Source organism: Urocitellus parryii, chromosome X, assembly GCF_045843805.1.
Source record: "Urocitellus parryii isolate mUroPar1 chromosome X, mUroPar1.hap1, whole genome shotgun sequence".
NCBI classification, from domain to species: domain Eukaryota; kingdom Metazoa; phylum Chordata; class Mammalia; order Rodentia; family Sciuridae; genus Urocitellus; species Urocitellus parryii.
This window is the reverse complement of record NC_135547.1, coordinates 41312277-41330334: the sequence shown is the minus strand read 5'-3', so window position 1 is coordinate 41330334 and position 18058 is coordinate 41312277. Positions and strand designations below refer to the sequence as shown.

General features: G+C 45.9%; 1 protein-coding gene across 1 annotated transcript in view; it reads left to right on the top strand.

Moving 5' to 3' along the window:
* The window catches only part of Frmpd3 (FERM and PDZ domain containing 3), a 68407-nt gene extending 51428 nt beyond the window's left edge, over positions 1 to 16979 (top strand). Inside the window, exons 12-14 of the mRNA XM_026402639.2 lie at positions 689 to 833; positions 11291 to 12112; positions 13927 to 16979. Of these exons, the coding sequence (XP_026258424.1) occupies positions 689 to 833; positions 11291 to 12112; positions 13927 to 16979 (4020 nt within the window). The remainder of the gene's footprint in view (positions 1 to 688; positions 834 to 11290; positions 12113 to 13926) is intronic.
* The last annotated feature ends 1079 nt before the right edge of the window (positions 16980 to 18058 follow it).

The window sequence follows — 18058 nt, the reverse complement described above, 5'->3', positions numbered from 1 at the left end:
GATCTGAGCAGGACTGCAGGCCAGAAAGTATTTGGCCCTAAAAGGACAGTTAGGACTTGATTCCATAGAGTGTCCCCTATGTTCAGGGACTGCTCCGGGTATTATAGGGGCCTATGTAGATGAGTATGAGATGATTCTTGCACACAAGTTGCTTACAGTTAAAGATGTCCCAGGTTGGGCTGGGGATATAGCTCAGTTGGTACAGTACTTGCCTTGCATGCACAAGGCCCCGGATTTGATCCCCAGTACCACACACACACACACACACACACACACACACACACACACAAATAAAGATGTTCCAGGTCATTCCTCAGCCTAGCCTAGACCCCCAGCTCTCTCAACTGGCCTGCACATCTGCTGAGCTGTGAAAAGCACAAATACAACCAGCCACAATAGTTATGTGATGTTATATAATTCTGGTCTTTTTCAGTAAAGGTGCTTCATCAAATGTGTGAGTAAAGGTTGATTGAATTTTGATATGTGGGTAAGAAAATACTACACAGAAATTCTCAAATCAGAAGAAACTGTTTGTCAGGTTATTTGCCTCAATTTTTGGTTCAGAAAACATGGTTCTTATAACAATAGAAGCCATCTTTTTTCTTGTTGGTGTTGTTACAATCCTCCTGGAAATGTACTTGCCTTCCACTTTCTCACAACTTTATGTTTCTTTGCATCTTTTCTGCAGCCTCTGGTGCTGTTGATGGAGTGGCCTGAAGCCACCAACTTTGCCTGCCTGATTGCGGGGTACTGCCGCCTCTTGCTGGATTCCAGGAAGATGGTCTTCTCTAGGCCTGCCAGCCAGCCTCTTCCACCTCCAATGATCAAGGCAGGTAGGGCTCAGCCTCAGTTTTCCATGTGCCAGAGGCCCTTTGGACCCTAGAGATGTGGAGGGAGGAGCTCTGCTGCCATAGCACTTACTCCTTGCAAAAAAAAAAGAAAAAAAAAAAAAACAGCACCAGGTTTCCCACTAGTGAGCACTGTAGCATGCATCTTAACTGGCACACCCTGACCCCATGGGAAAGACAGCAGGACTTTGCATGTGCCTATTCTACAAAGGATGCCTGTGGCAACACATTCTGATTAAATTGGTGAATAAGATAAAAATAGCACACACACAGGAGAGCCAATTAAAGAATTGCTTTGGCAAGGCATAATGGTGCACACCTGTAATCCCAGCTACTCCTGAGACTGAAGTTGAAAGATTGCAAGTTCAAGACAAGAATGGAAAACACAGTGAGATCCTGTCTCAAAATAACAGTTGCAATGGATCTAAGACAAAGCTTTAGAGGTATAGTAAGCCAGGGGGAGATTCCTGCATGTTCTGGCTTAGTTGAAGTGGGATTGATAATGAGGAGAGACCTCCTTTTTTGATCATCATAGTGGGGCTTCACAAACTTGTCTGAAATACAAGGCCATTGAAGGCTGGAGTGGGGTAGGTGGCAGGGAGTCTGGGCAGGCCAAGAAGAAGGTTTTGGGGTAGGAAAGGATTATGATGAAGAACAAGTGCAGCCTCTGAACAGTTAGGCAACTCAGTGTAGATACTTCTCAAAGCTCTCCAGGGACCTTGGGAAAAATTAGCCTAGTCCAGACACTGCTGCCCAGAACTGAAGCTAGAGAAAAAGGTGACCCTAAGAGCAGGTATTCCACATATTAGACCTCAGGCTCATATACATGCAGGAAGTGCTCCCCCACCCCAGCTCCCAAGTATCATGGGCAAAGCTGAAACTTAACATCTAGTAGTCACCCTTTCCACATGCTTAAATCTTTTGATCCACTTGCCTTTGCCTGTTGACTATTTCTTCTCTCTTCATGACTTTCTTGTGGGCTGGGGATGTGGCTCAGTGATAGAGCACTTCTGTAGCATGCACTAAGCACCAGGTTCAATCTGTAGCACTGAAAAAAAAATAATTAACTAATTAAAAAGAATAATTTCTTGGTTTTTAGAATTTTTCACTTCTGATCTAGACTGAGGTGTTTTTTAAAAAATATATTCTTGGGGCTGGGGATGTGGCTCAAGCGGTAATTTGCTCACCTGGCAGGCGCGGGGTGCTGGGTTCAATCCTCACCACCACATAAAAATAAAATATAGATGTTGTGTCCACTGAAAAATAAATATTAAAAAATTATCTCTCTCTTCTCTCCCTCTCTCTCTCTTTAAAAAATATATTCTTAGTTGTAGATGGACAAAATACCTGTGTTTTATTTATTTTTATGTGGTGTTGAGGATTGAACCCAGTACCTCATACATGTTAGGCAAGTACTCTACCACTGAGCCACAACCCCAGCCCCCTGAGGTGTTTTTGAGAATAGAAACACAGTCCTGATGGATGTCCTGCCTGTGTGTCATTTCCCTACATACATGTCTTCTTCCCTCTCTTTATCACAAACAAGTCCATCACAAATCTCATGACAAGCCCAAAATATTGTCCATAAGAATTAAAAGAAAATCTGCTAAACATATTTGGGAAATGATAGGTGGCCCCAAAGCACATGAAGGGGGCTTCACAGAGAGATGCAAAAGAGCTGAGTTGGAATATGAAGAAACCAGAGGAGGGTGGTGCTACACATCTTCAGGTGAATAGCTCTGAAGAGGCAGGTGCATACTTGCAAACCTACAGATGGCCAAAAATTAGAAAAGCCAGTATTAGCATTATCAGTGTCACCTGTGGTCCTCTTCTGTTTAATCACATCCGAGTAAACTGTACCTCTTACTGAGCAGGAGGGAGAGAGAAAAAGGGAAATGGGAAGGCAGAAGAAAGAACCTGGAACCCAGCCAAGGACCAGATGTGACAGAGTTTTTCAGGGGGATCCACTTTTAGCAGGTGCTAGTGATAGCTCGTAGTCCCAATCTGTTTGAGAAAAAGTTTGACATCCCATCAACACCTTAACCAATGCTGGCTCCAAGTGTTCCCCTTGCTCTGGGATAGTAGCACCAAGTGAAGGACATGGTATCACGAGTCCCTGCAGCCTTACTGAGCAAACACCTCCCATGTTGCTTCCCTGTCACTTTTCCAAAGGCAAATCTGCTTCATGGGATTCTCTTACAGCTAGGCATAGCTTTAGAGCCCTCCTCCCTGATTCCTGATAAACCCTTGTATCTGCAAACTGACAGAGGCTCAGTGTATTTATGAACATTCAGGAGCCAAACAGACCACTGTGGTGTCTCTGCTGTTTATAGGGCTTTTTCTTCTTAGTGTAAAAATAGCTCAGGGACAGATGCAAATAGCTTCTGATCTTCCTTTCCCATCTCTTCTGGCTAAATAGACAAGAGCCACAACTTGAGCTTGGTAGCACCTCACCAGGGCCTTGGTTTCTTATCCTTCTGAACTGTTAGATACTGGGTTGATAGCAGGTACCCAGAACTCTTGCTACTAGGTGCTGTGAGGTGATCTTCCTGTCTCTGCATGAATTCACAGAACAGTGGCTATCCCAGCAAAGAAGGAGGGATGGGGTGCACTTCTTATTTCATGGTCCCAGGGAAAGAAAGGATGCTATTGAGGAGACCTCAGCCCAGGTTATATTGCAGAGATTATCAGTTCTGCTCTTGTAGAATCCTAGGACCAAGATCCAAAGCTCAGATCCATTTCCTCTCAACATTCATTCCAGAACAATGCCCCAGTGCTGACTGTTGTTCTTTAGCAAAAGCCTTTAGGGTTTAGGCCTCCACCCAACCTCAGCTGGGCCTTTTCCTGAGGAGCCAAAGCCTTAGCCTACTCAGGACCTTGTCTCTCTCAAAAGGAGGAAGATGTATGGCTAGCTCTGTATTCTTATCCCACAGGAGTTTCTGGGTACCAGCTTGTCTAACATGGTGTTTAGCCTACGTGACCTTTAAACCAAAAACTGGGAAAGAGAAGCCATCACCACTCCCATACTCAGGAAAAAAGGAGAATGGGATGTTGTAAGGAAGGAATTCCCTCTCAGTAATTTCACCAAAGTTGGTATTTTACTTGTTCATTATGCACACATTTCTCAAATATTCTTTGTACCAGGCATTGGGGGGCCACAGCTGGGAATAATAGACATGATCCTTGACTTTACATAGCTTAGAGTCCAGTGGGGGTAAATATACACAGACAGATGATTAAGGGGAGAATGCTAATATAGTTAATATCTTTATATTTTTAGAGGGGAAATTCAATAGTCACAACAAAACAACACCTGTGTTTGAAGGCCCAGAAAGGCTGTAAACTTAGAGAATGGCTCACATGAATGCCAATTCTCCATCTAGTCTGAGGGGTCAGAAAATCCAGAGGCAGCTGCCATCTCTCTCTAACCCTGAGCTCCCTATATCCTGAGGGAATCCCAGAAAATAAAGCCTTGGGGACCCCTGTTAGAACCTCAGTTGGAGGAATTCACTCTACATTTTCTATCATGGCTAGAAACAGTTTATTGTGGTAAATTGAATATTCTAGTTAATGGCTACTGAATATTCTACACATGACTTATCACTTTTCATGTAGGTAAAACCCAGCAACATGCATGGAATATTAAAATTAGACTGAATATAATAGACATTTGTTTTGGTGGTATTGAAGATGGAACCCAGGGCCTCACCAATGCTAGACAAGTACTCTGCCACTAAATAGACCTTTTGATTTTTAATTTTTTTTTGATGATTCAGAAAGAACATGAGTTTCTCGCAAGGCCCTAAGTCATCATTATGACCAGTGATTATTGGATTGTAGAATACAAAATAACTAAGTACTAGAAAGCTGGATGAGTCAATGTTATTCAGATTGTGTATATATGCGTGTGCATCTACATATACTGTTTAGTAACTCCTGTCAGTTTACTGTCCTGTTCTTTGTAAGCATTTTAAGTCAATCTTCTGAGTGGCTGAATATAGAAGAATAAACTAGGACACCCCCCCTCAGGGAAAGCTCATGAGCAATTTACAAAGATTTGAAATCTAGGAGGCATGGTGTCCCAGCCATCCGCCAAACACACCTAGTTTCACTGGCTTTTCTAACCTTCTGCATGGAGGAGCTTTGAGCTTCTCCAGGCATACTCTCTTCTCTGACCTAAAAGTCACAGTACCAAGTGGTAGGTGGGGCATGACCTGGCCTTGACAGTCTACTATTGGGAGATGCTTCCAGTTTATAGGGAGAATTCCAGCCTTTGGCTGGGAGCAGTGGCTCAGATCTGTAATCCCAGTGACTCAGGAGGCTAAGGCAGGAAGACCACAGATTTGATTCCAGCCTCAGTCTTAGTGAGGCCCTAGGCAAATTAGTAAGACCCTGTTTCAAGATAAAATAAATAAATAAAATGGCTGGAGGTGTAGTTAATTGGTAAAGCAGGTCTGGATTCAATAAGCAGTACCAAAACAAACAAAAAAACTCCAACCTTTGCCTAAGAGGAGTTACCACCCGGTACATCCCCAAAAACCTGCAGACAATACCTTGAGGTGGATAGACATCATATATAGATAGTTCGTTCTTCTGGCTCAATGTTCCCCTGGAGCGCTTCTTCCATAAGCCTCAGAGGCCTGGTATGAGGGTCATTAAATACTATCTCCCCAAGAGATCCAGAGGTCCATAGATATAACCAGTAAGGCCAGATATGAACCCATTCAATCTAATTATTGAATTTCTATTTGGAAGGGCACCATGAGCTTTAGAAAACCAGAAGAACTTGGCATCTGAAGACAGAGACTTGGATTCCAGTCCCTGCTCTGCCATATCTTGGTTGTTTAAATGGAATCTTAGTGTCCTCATCTGTAAAATGAGGATAATAATATTATCTACTTCACAGGGAATTTGACAGGATTACATGAGATAAACTGCACAAAGTGGTTTCACAGTGCAGTGCACTTTTTTTTTTTTTTTTTTTTTTTGCTTCTCATAAGGATTGAGAGTTTATCATGTGCCCAGCACTTTTTATTTTTAAATAGTTAAATTTGGGGCTGGGGATGTGGCTCAAGCGGTAGCGCGATCGCCTGGCATGCGTGTGGCCCGGGTTCGATCCTCAGCACCACATACAAACAAAGATGTTGTGTCCGCTGATAACTAAAAATAAATATTAAAAATTCTCTCCCTCTCTCTTTAAAAAAATAGTTAAATTTTATTTAGACATAATTTCCAAACCATGCAATTTACCCATTTAAAGTACATAAACCAGTGTTTTTAAATATATTTAGTATAGTCACTGGGTTGTATAACTATCTCCAAATTTTAATTTTAGAACATTTTCACCTCTCCTCTAAAAAAGCACACCTCTAATCTCAGCGGCTTGGGAAGCTGCGGCAGGAAGATCACAAGTTCAAAACCAGCCTCAGCAAAAGTGAGGCACTCAGCCACTCAGTGAGACCCTGTCTCTAAATAAAATACAAAATAGGGCTGGGGATGTGGCTCAGTGGTCATGTGCCCTGAGTTCAATCCCCGTAACAAAAATACACACACACACACACACACACACACACACACACACACACACACACTAGTAGTAGTCACTCCTCTTTTCCCGCTAATTGCCACACAGCCCTAAGCAATCACTGATGTACTTTTTGTCTCCATAGCTTAGCCTATTCTGAATGTTTCATATAAATGAAATCATGCAATATATGGTCTTTTGTGACATGCTTTTTTCAGTTAGCTTAATATTTTCAGGGATCATCCAAGTTGTAGCATATATCAGTACTTCATTCCTTTTATGACTGTGTAATATTTCATTGAATGGATATATTTTCTTTATCCATTCATCAGTTGATGGACACTTGGGTTGTTTCTTCTTTTGGGCTATTATAAATAATAATTTATAGGACATTATGTAAAATTGTGGATGTGTAACCGACGTGATTCTGCAATCTGCATTTGGGGTAAAATTGGGAGTTCATAACCCACTTCAATCTAATGTATGAAATATGATATGTCAAGAGCTTTGTAATGTTGTGAACAACCAATAAAAAAAAAGGAAAAAAAATAATAATAATTTTATAAACATTCATGTCCAGCTTTTTATAAGCTGGTACCAAAAATATTTTTTAAATATTTTTTTAGTTGAAGATGGACATAATACTTCATTTTATTTATTTATTTTTATATGGCGCTGAGAATCTAACCCAGTGCCTCAAACATGCTAGGCAAGTGCTCTACCAGTGAGCCACACCCCCAGCCCCAAGGACATGTATTTTCATTATCTACTTAGGAACAGAATAGCTGATCAACTGATAACCCTGTGTTTAACCTTTAGAGGAACAACCAAAGTGACCATACCGCTTTACATTCCACAAGCAATGGATTACAGTTACAATTTCACCATAGCCTAACGCTTGTTATTGTCTGTCTTTTTTTAATGTCCATCATATTGGGTGTGAAATGATGATATGCAAACTCTCAGTTCTTATTTGCGGTTCCCTGGTGGCTAATCATGTTGAACATCTTTCATGCATTTATTGTCTATTTATATATCTTCTTTGATGAAACTTTTTTTCAAATAATTTGTCCCTTTTTTATGTAATACTGGGGAGGAACCTTGAACCCAGGGGTACTCTACCATTGAGCTACATCCCCAGCCCTTTTTATTTTATTTTTGAGACAGGGTCTTTCTTTTATTGCATTTTAAAAATATTTTATTGAGAAATAGTAATAAGAAAAAACTTACAACAAAAACATGAAATGTAGCTAAAGTTGAACTTAGAGGGAAAATTATAACAGCAAATAATTAACTTTTTAAAAAACATAAACAGTGAAGTAATTATTTCAGAAAATCAAGTTAAAAGGCAATATATAAAATAGTGAAAAAAATTATAATTGAGACAGGGTCTTTCTATATTGCCAAGGCTGGCCTTAAACTTGCAATTTTCCTGCCTCAGCCTGCAGAGTCACTGTGATTACAGGTGTGTGTCATTATGCCTGACTGTGTCCATTTTTAAATTGAGCTATTCAACCATAAATATGAGGGTTTATTTCAGGACTCTCAATTCTATTGCATTGATCTGCCAGCACTACACTATTTTGATTATTATTGCTTTGTTTTATATTTTGAAATCAAGAAGCATGAGTCTTCCTCCTTTGTTCTTTTTCAAGATAATTTTGGTTATTCTGGGTCCCTTGCAATTATGTATGAGTTTTTGAATTAGCTTGTAAATTTCTACAAATTCAGCCTGGATTCTGATAAGGACTTCATTGAATCTGTAGATTAATTAGGGAAAGTATTTCCATCTTAATATTAAGCCTGTCAAACCATGAACATAGAATATCTTTTCCCTTTATTTACATCTTCATTACTGTCTTTGACAAATATTTTGTAGTTTTCAGGATACAAGTGTTCTTTTGTTAAATTCATATTTATTTTATTCTTTTGGTACTATCATAAATAGAATTGTTTTCTGATTTTATTTTTCAGATTGATGGTTGCAAAAAGATAAATTTGATTTATCTTCTCAAAGAAACAAGTTTTAGTTTTGTTAATTTTCTCTACTTCCCAATCCTCTATCCTCCAGTATTTCCTTATGCTTGCCTTATATTTAGATAGCTCTTTTTCTGGTTTTTTAAGGTGGAAGTTTAGGTTATTGATTTGAAATCTTTCTTCTTTTTAAGTATAGGCATTTATAGCTACATTACCTCCTTAAGAACTGCTTTAGCTAGATCCCAAAAGTTTTGGCATATCATATATTCATTTTCATTGATCTCAAAGTATTTTATACTTTTTCTGGTGATTTCTTCTTTGATCTATTGGTTATTTAAGAGTATTTTGTTAAATTTCCACTTATTTGTGAATTTCCCAAATTTCTATTATTGATTTTTAATTGAATTCTGTTCTGTGCAGGAAAAATGCTTTATATAATTTCATTTCTTTTAAATTTATTGAGACTTATTTTATGGCCAACACATAGTCTATCTGGGACAACATTCCAAGTGCAATTAAGAAGAATGTATATTCTGCTGGTGTTAGGGAGAGTGCTCTATAAGATGTGTTAGATCTAGTTGGTCTATAATATTGTTCAGGTCCTCTATTTCCTTGTTTATCTGCTTTTGTTTTAACTATTATAAAAAGTAGAATATTGAATTCTTCAACTACAACCAGGCATTGTGGTGCTTGCCTGTAATTCCAGCAGCTCAGGAGGCTGAAGCAGGAGGATCACAAGTTTGAGGCCAATCTCAGCAACTTAGCAAGACCCTCAGCAACTTAGTAAGACTGTGTCTCAAAATTTAAAATATAAAGGGCTGGGGATGTGGCTCAGCAGTTAAATGTCCCTGGGTTCAATCCCTGGTACCAAAAAAAAAAAAAAAAAAAAAAAGATAAATTCTCCAATTACAGTTGTATTGTGTATTTCTTCCTTAAATTCAGTTTTTCCTTCATGTGTTTTGGGGCTCTGTTGTTAGTTCCAGTGCTGTGCATTTGTCAAAGCTATGAACTCTAACAAGAGTTAACACTGACATACTGACCCTGCCAAACTAAAGTTTGTTTGTTGTTCTTGTTTTTGTACTGGGATTAAACACAGAAGCACATTACCACTGAACCCTAGCCCTTTTTATTTTATTTAAATTGCCAAGGCTGGCCTCATACTTGCCATCCTCCTGCCACAGCCTCCAAAGTCTCTGGGATTATAGACATGAGCCACCATGCCCTATTCAACTGGAGATGGAAAGGCATTTTTTTGTGTTTTGTTTGTATTTATAGTACTGGGTATTGAACCCAGGGCCTTGTGTATGCTGGGCAAGTGCTCTATCAGTGAGCTACATCCCCAGCTGGAAAGCATTTTGAAGTCTTGTTTTATAGATTCTTGACCACAATGATAAACTGTAGAGTAATGGTTGAAAACATGGGTTTTGAAGCCCCTCATATCTGGGATCAAATTCAAATTGTCATTTATGACTCATGTGACTTTAGATAAGTCATGTGACCATCTGGGTCAGTTTCTTCCTCTCATTGGATTGTGAAGATTAAATGGGATCATGTTTAATAAATTGACCTGTTAATGCTTGCTGTCTACCTGCTGATAGCAGAAAGAGCTGTTGCTGTCTGAGTGCATCCTCACAGATAACATGCAGAAGGGCTCCCAAAACAGCATGAGAGAGAAGCCATTCAGAAATAAAGCATTTGCTACCGGATGCAGTGGCACATTCCTATAATCCCAGCAACTTGGGAGGCTGAGGCAGGAGGATCATGAATTCAAGCCAGCTTCTGAAACAGTGAGGCACTAAGCAACTCAGTGAGACCCTGTTTCTAAATAAAATACAAAACAGGGCTGGGGATGTGGCTCAGTGGTCGAGTGCCCCTGAGTTCAATCCCCAGTACCTACCCCCCAAAAATAAATAAAACATTTGCTGCAAATAGTTCTCAGATGTAAGCACCTACCATCAAGAGCTATTAATGCCAGTGGGGTGGTACATGCCTATAATCTTAGTTATTTGGGAGGCTAGGGCAAGAGGATTGCAAGTTCAAGGCCAGCCTCAGGTACTTGGGCCCTAAGCACCTGAGACCCTGTCTCAAAAAATAGAAGTAAAATTGAAAAGGGCTGGGTGTGTAGCTCAGTGGTAAAGCACCCCTAAGTTCAATGCCCAGTACCAAAAATAAAGAACAAACTATTGATAAGAGCATTTTATCACATGTATGTGTAGCAGGCGGGGCTAGCCCTGCATGAACACAGGAAAGTAATAAGCTTTGAAGAATTATGAGAATTCAACCCCACCCTTCTTCCACATAGCACATCCTGTCATATCTGCCATACCCTTTACACATTCAGATACCCAGAATTCTACTAAGTAGATAGCTATTCTTTTAGGGCCCCTCTGTCAACAGCCCACTTTGAACCACAAATTATTGGGCATTACACTAGTTGGATTAACACTTTCTCAGTAAAGTATTAGTAGCTTGTCAGATGCATTTCCTTGGGCTAGGAGAGAACCAAGATAACAGGAGCAATAGAGCACTGGAGGCTGAGATAGCTCTGAAAAAGTGCAGGTCCCACAGTGACAGTTCTCAAAGGAGTAAAGTAAACCTCACCTCTTTAAATGTTTATAGCTGACTGCATACCGGAGGTAGGAGTCCAGCAGTGCTCAGCTGTCAGGCATTTCCCCACCCCCACCTCACCCCATGCTTTTTCCCATTTCAAAGGTGATGGGGTTATTAGCAGTTCAGGCCTTAAGATTCACTCACTCCACTTTCAGGGTCAGCAGGGACATGGCCCATCAACTCCCCTCCCTGTGATCTCTAGCCAGATAATGCTTTCTCTTGGTATCTGCTTGCCATCTGTGCAACAGGGACAAGATCCAGACATGTCAAGGGAGCTCAGCCACTGTCCTCAGCATTAGGGCTCATCTGTTGATTCTCTTTCTGGGTTTAGATTACATGCACAGTGCCCACCGCCCTGTCACTGGGGGCCACCTGGGGAAAAAGGAGAGTAGTTATGTGGGCAGCGTGGGCGCCAGCCCCAGGAAGTCGAGCCGCTGCACGCCCCCGCCTACCGACTCTGAGCTTGTCAGCTTCTGCTACCTCCACATGCGGGAACAAAGGAAGGAGCAGGAAAGCCGGACAGATGTCAACGAGAACCTAATCTTCTTTGAGGAGACCAGGCCCCGGACCAAGTCTGACCCCACGTCCAAAAGCTCTGGCCAAGGTTACGACGTGGTCCCTGATGACTTTGATGCAGCCAGCCTAGACCACGAGCCTTGTGCCAGCAGGGCCCGGTCCTACACCTTGGACAATTCCCTAGGGGCTGAAGCCCTGAATTTCTACTGTGACTCATGCAAAGCCAAATTCCAGGAGCAGCAGGGCCCTCGCAAAGGAGGGAGGCCTGGCTCCTCTCGTGACAATATGGTAGACTTGATGTCCCTCCCACCACCTGGGAGTGAGGAGGAGGAGGAAGAGGAAGATGAAACAACTTCTCTGTTGCCTGCCATTGCCGCCCCACCCCCTGGTTTCCGAGACAACAGCTCTGATGAGGATGACCCCAAGCGCCGAGCCGTCCAAAGCCAGGAGCAAGGACGCCACCTTCGTGGGCTCTTGTATGATGAGATTCCAGTGACGCTGATTGACAGTGTGCAGACCCGGACAGTTCGAGATCATGCCCAGGAGCTAGATGATGCTCTAGTGTCCACCCTGCAGGCTCTGGAAGCTCTGGCTGCTTCAGAAGATGGACCGCACCCCCCACCCCCACAGACTGCAGGTAATGGCCTGTTCCTTCTCCCTTTTTCCTCCTCTTCCTTCTTCCGGCCAGGAAGAGCCAACAGATAATGTTGCTTCTTCTCAAACAGACATTAAAGTCACTATGGTGTGTCAGAGCAGTAGCAGTAGATGCCACAGAGGTCATCCAGTTAGTGTTTGCAGAGCAACAGTGCTGTGACCAGGATGGGCTCCTCAGCTCTAGCCAGAGGTCTGGCCCTTACCATTCCATCTCTAGTCCATCTCTCTGGACATGTCTTACAGATAGAACCCAGGGATTAGAGCCATGACATCTACAGAGCCAGGCTAGGAGGAAGGATGAGAGAAAAAATCTTGAGATATACAGAAGCTAGGCAAATAATATCAGCATGCACATGACTGGAAGAAAAACAACAGGACTAACTAACCACCTAGTGACCTAGGATTGGGGAAGCCAACACTGCTAAGGGCTAAGGTCTTCATCTTACCTGAGAACATGGCTCTAAGTCAGGGGCATCAGAGTCCTGGTTTCCTCATTCACAGACAGTGTGACCCGATGCAAGGCACTTTTTGTTTCAGAGCCTCTCTGTTATCTTAAATTGGTTTGAGAACAGTAGTCACATCATGTTGGGTTATTGTGAGGATTAAATGCAATCATTTAGTCAAAGCACTTAAACACTGTTTTGCACAACAGTAAGGACTCAGTAAGTGGGAGCTACTGCTATTAACTATTAGTGGATAGGAGAGTCATCAAACATGGCTGAAATAGTCACATGTATGTTCATTCTAGACAAACACATCAGACATGTACCCATAGTTACAAATACACACCTCCATATATATATATATATATATATATATATATATATATATATTTTTTTTTTTTTAAGAGGTAGCTGTGCACAGTAGTGCATACCTGAATCCTAGCAAGGCTAGGCTCAGCAACTTAGTGAGGCCCTAAGCAACTTAGTGAGACCCTATTTCAAGATAAAAATTTAAAGGGGCTGAGGGGCTGGGAATGTAACTCATTGTAAAGTACCCCTGGAATCAATCCCCAGTGCAAAAGAGAGAGAGAGAGAGAGAGAGAGAGAGAGAGAGAGAGAGAGAGAGAGAGAGATAAATGACATAGTAACAGAAAAGAAATAGGGAGCAATAAGGGATCTGAACAAGCACATGAGGCCAGGAAGACTGTGGACAGAGAGGGTGCTGGGAAGCTGCATCAGAGGAAGCCTGCCATTTCTGTATATGAGGGCCCCCTTGACGTGGGCAGCCCCTACATGTTTGTTATCACCTCCCCCAACCCTGGGGCCAGTATTTCTCTTTGCTTAGACTCTGAAGCTTCAAGAGCTAGCTACTCCCAGGCCTGAAGCCCATGTGACTGCCAGAGAGGGGACATGCTCAGCTAAATGGCCTCAGCTGCAAAGACTGTGGGCAGCCTGGCCAGATGAGGAGGGATAGAGAGGGTTCTCTCATTGCCAGCCCTCTTCAGGACAATTAACAGAAATTTCCTAGCTGTTGAATCTAAAAATAATGTTGATCAGCATGGCTGTTTTTTGCATGTGATTTGCATGTTAATTTGCCACCAAACTGCCCAGATCTTCTCTTCACCTCTTTTGTTACTTTTTTTGGATTCCATCCTTTCATACCCCTTCTTACAACTTGCTCCTCTCTGTCCCCTCCCCACCTCTCCTCCCATCCTCAGCCCTGAATTCCTCTCAGGCCTTAGTTTTCCCCAGTTTTAAACACTGTTGGCTAACCTTGGCCTCCACCAACTCTATATCTGATTGGAAAAGAACTTGATATCAGTAAGTATAACAAATCCCATCCCTGTTCATTCAGGTCTGATTGTGCTGGCCACAATCACTCCCGAATCATCGCTGGACTCGGGCCATGAAACTAACTCTTCAGAGCTCACAGACATGTCTGAGATGATGTCGGCCATGAAGCAGCACCAGAATACCACCTACTTCCTGGCCCAACACCTCAACAAGGACAGCCTCCTTGCCCGCAAGGACCTGCCCTTCCGGATCCAGAGTTGTGCAGCCCAGGCCGTTCTCACGGCCCCTTACTCTCTTGGGCGCCCGGATCCCAACCCATCCCTCCAGCCAACTGTCACAGGCCAGAGTCCTGGCCCCCCAGGGGCTCGGAGAAAGCTGCCCCACTCAGAGACCCAAACACAGGGAGAGCGATCATACTCCCTGGCAGTGCACCCAGCGCTGTCTCCACAGCTTAGTGAGCAGAAGAATCTGAGCCTACTGCCCCCAGTTCCTGAGGACAAAGGGCCTGGCCACACTAAGGCAGGCCTAGAGATGTCACTGAGAGCAGCCACACCATCCATTAGTGAAGAACAGGTCTCAGAAATGAGAGAGAATCTGCCCAAGGAGGTCAGGTTGAGCCCCAAGCTTATCCTGGACCCAAAAGGCAGTGTGACCCCAGCCATCATCTCGGCTGCCCTACAACAGGTGGTTCACAGTAAGAGTCTAGCCACTCCTGGCGGGGCTTTGGTGAACCCCCCAAGCAGAGGGGAGAGACAGTTGGAGGCCAGTGGGGGAAGGCCAGACGTCAGCATGGGCAGACCAGAAGTTAGCATGGTGAGCAGCAGCGCCAATAAGAATCTGAAGTTTAAAATGAGCCCCAGTGCTCCAGAGACCTCACGGAATTCCCAGCAGCAGCTGGGCACAGAGGTCTCTTCCAGCCCCAGAGCACCCCCAGGCAGCCGGGCTGACAGCCTACACCTCTCCCCACAAGAGGATAGGCTTCCTGTTCCAAGTTTCCCTCCCAAAAGCTATCATCTTTCACGAGCAAGTCGAGAGTCAGTGGGCAAGCAAGCTCCAGGGGAGGTGGCAGGCAAGGGTGGAGCAGAGGGTGCAAAGCCTCCGCCACACAAGCAGGGCACTGTCTCCAGCCAGGGAGAGAAGGGGCAACTGGAAAGTACTTCCAAGAGCAGCAAACTTGAGGAGACAAGCCTGGCCCCCCGAGCTGGGTACCCAATGGCTCTGCAGAGCCCCAGCTGCCAGCCTCGAAGCCACAGCCCTAGCTGCCAGCCCCGTGGTCACAGCCCCAGCAGCCAGTCGCGAGGCCAGAGCCCTAGCTGCCAACCTCAAGGCCAGAGTCCATTAAGGCCACAGGCTAGCAGCCGGCAGGTGAGCACCATGCCCTCCAGGAAGCTTGAGACGACACTGGATGGAGCCCACTCATCCTCTGAAGGTCCCACAAAGCCCAAGTCATCCCGTGGTCCTTTCCGGCTACGCAATTTATTCTCTGCCACCTTCCCCACCCGCCAGAAGAAGGAGACTGACGAGCGACAGGCGCAGCTGCAGAAGGTAAAGCAGTATGAGCTGGAGTTCCTCGAGGAACTTCTAAAGCCACCAAGCCAGGGGGAGCTACCAGGCACTGAGTACCTGCAACCTCCCGCACCTGGCCGCTGCAGCTGCCAGCTACGCAGCAGCCCCGTGCAACAGGGGCCTGGCATGTCCCGCGAGCAAAGGCGTAGCTGTGACTGCAAGCGCATCTGCCGAGGGGGCCGACCACAGGCTGCCCAGACACCGGTGCCTGGCCTCCAGGGGAGGGAGAGGGACAGGGTCCCCCCTACCCAGAGACAGCCAGAGGCTGGCCCAGGCTTGAGCCTTGGTAGCCCCATCAATATCCGACGCATCCGTTCCACCAGCCTGGAATCTCGAGAGTGCCGATCGGACCCAGAAAGTGGTGTTTCGTGCCTGACCACGTGTGCCTCGGGGGGTGAGTGTCTGGGAGCTCCCAACTACAGGAAGCTGATGCGCCGTTACAGCATCAGTGAGCTGGACCAAGGTGACAGGGCTTCGCTGACCTCAGATGTCTACCCACACCCACCCCTGGGCATGCTGCCCAGGGAGGCCAAGGAGGTAGAGGCAGGCCTCCCCCTAGGCTTGGGTCCCAAAAGCAAGTCTGTGGAATCACCAACCCTGGGAGACCCCTCGTATGTCCAGGTTACCCCTGAGACCAAAGGCCCCAGGCCAATGGCCGTGTTCTCACTGCCAGAGGAGGTGTACCGGAAGCCTGCCGATCTAGATGAGGACAGTGAGACTAGCAAGTGCTGCTCCATTCGCTATTGCTTCTACTACCGCAAGTGTGATATGGCAGATGATGCCAGTGATGGCAAGGATGAGCTCTCCTACTCCATCCCCATGAAGATTCTGCCTGGCATGAAGTTGGATGAGCAGGTGGTGCCTGTAGTAAGCAGGACCCTGCAGGTGCTGGATGCTGCCACCTGCAGCAGCAGCCCCGAGGCCTCCCGCACCCAGGAGATTGACCTTCGGGTGTCCACCTTCGAGGGGAGCCTGGCCAAGATCAATGCCCTGCGTGCCCATGCCTATGGCCTCCCTGATGGCTTCCTGGCTGCCCGGCTAGATACCAATGAACTGCTGACAGTCTTGAGGCAGTGTGTGGCCAGCCCCGAGGCTCGTGCCCCTAAGCCCTATGTCTCTCAGATCTCTGAGTACAAGCTTGAGCTAGCTCTCAAGTTCAAGGAGCTCCGGGCCTCCTGCCGCCGGGTGGCCAATGTGGACAAGAGCCCGACTCACATGTTGGCAGCCATCACAGGCAGTTTCCAGGTGCTGAGCAGCCTCATTGAGACCTTCGTGCGGCTGGTATTCATCGTGCGCTCCGAGGCCCAGCGCCAAGAGCTTCTGGCCAAGGTGGAAGAGGTGGTGAGGAATTACACCTTCCTGCTGCGTGCAGCTGAGGAGTCCACAGCCCGGAACCTTAACCAGCAGCAGCAGCAGCAGCAGCAGCAGCAGGTAGCTGCAGCAGCAGCAGCAGCTACAGGGGCAGCCACAGGGCCCCCACCAGGCTCCCCAACTTCAGCGACTGTTATGAGCACATTCACCCGCTCCTTAAAAACCATTATTAAGTAGGGCATCTGCCCAGGCCTGCCCCCCTCCCCACCCACAGCCCCAGGTTTGAGCTTTGTGGTCCTTGCATCTTGTGGTGAGTGTGTGTGTGTGTATGTGTGCGTGTGTGTGCGCACGCTGGGCCAATCAGGGTCCAAGAGCCCATCAGTCTCCAGGGAGTGAAAATTCCCTTGACTGAGGCTCTCTCTTAAGGGCTGCAGGCCTAGCTGCCGCCCTGGGTGTCTTCACCCCTTCCCTGGCCTCTTGGTGTCACTGTGAGGGCAGAGGCCCCTCGCCACTACGCTCACCACAGAGCTGTATTTTATCTCTTCTCTGGGGCTGAGAGGTGACATCAGGCTCACTTCCTGCTCCGAGTTGGGCAGCAGGGGAGCCAAGGTCTCGAGCTCCTCCTGGCATCTGCTCCCTTCCCGGGAACAGTGGTAGTAGCAGTAGGCCACAGCGCCAAGCTGAGGAGAGAGGCGCTCTGTCCAGATCTGCCCGCCCACCCTTGGGCTCCCGCTCACCAGGCAGGAGCCACCCCAAGGGCCTATGCCCAGGTGGGTTGTGTGCGGAAAACAGCCGTGCCTGGCTGTCAGCGGCCAGCCCAACAGGCTGGTAGCCTTGGGAGCCCTTGCCCCCAGGTCCAGCAGCTCCACACCAGCCATCTCCAAAGCACCCTGCCCCTTACTGATGGGCAGGGCAGCTCAGTCCACTAGGGAGCAAGCCTCTGGGATCACTCCACTCGTTGGGTAAGGTACCTGGTGAAAACGTCTGCCCTGGGGAGACCCAGCGCAGGCCTGGGAGTCCACACGGTGCAGCCCAGCCCCACACAGGGGCTGTTGCCAAAGGTGTGTGGCTCCTCTTTCGACATCTCTACCAGACAGACTGTCCTTAGGAGTTGACTTAGCTATGGTTGGGGTGGGGGGTGGGGGGAGGGGGGAAGGGGATGGGGTGGGGGGGCGTTGATGACTATATCTTAAATTTCTGGAAGCTAGCGTGATATGTTAATCCTGAGTATATGCTTTTGGCTGTGTATTGACCCTGTGGATTTGTCTCTCTAAGAAAAGAAGCTGAGCGCCTTACCCGGTGCAGCCCTGCACCTC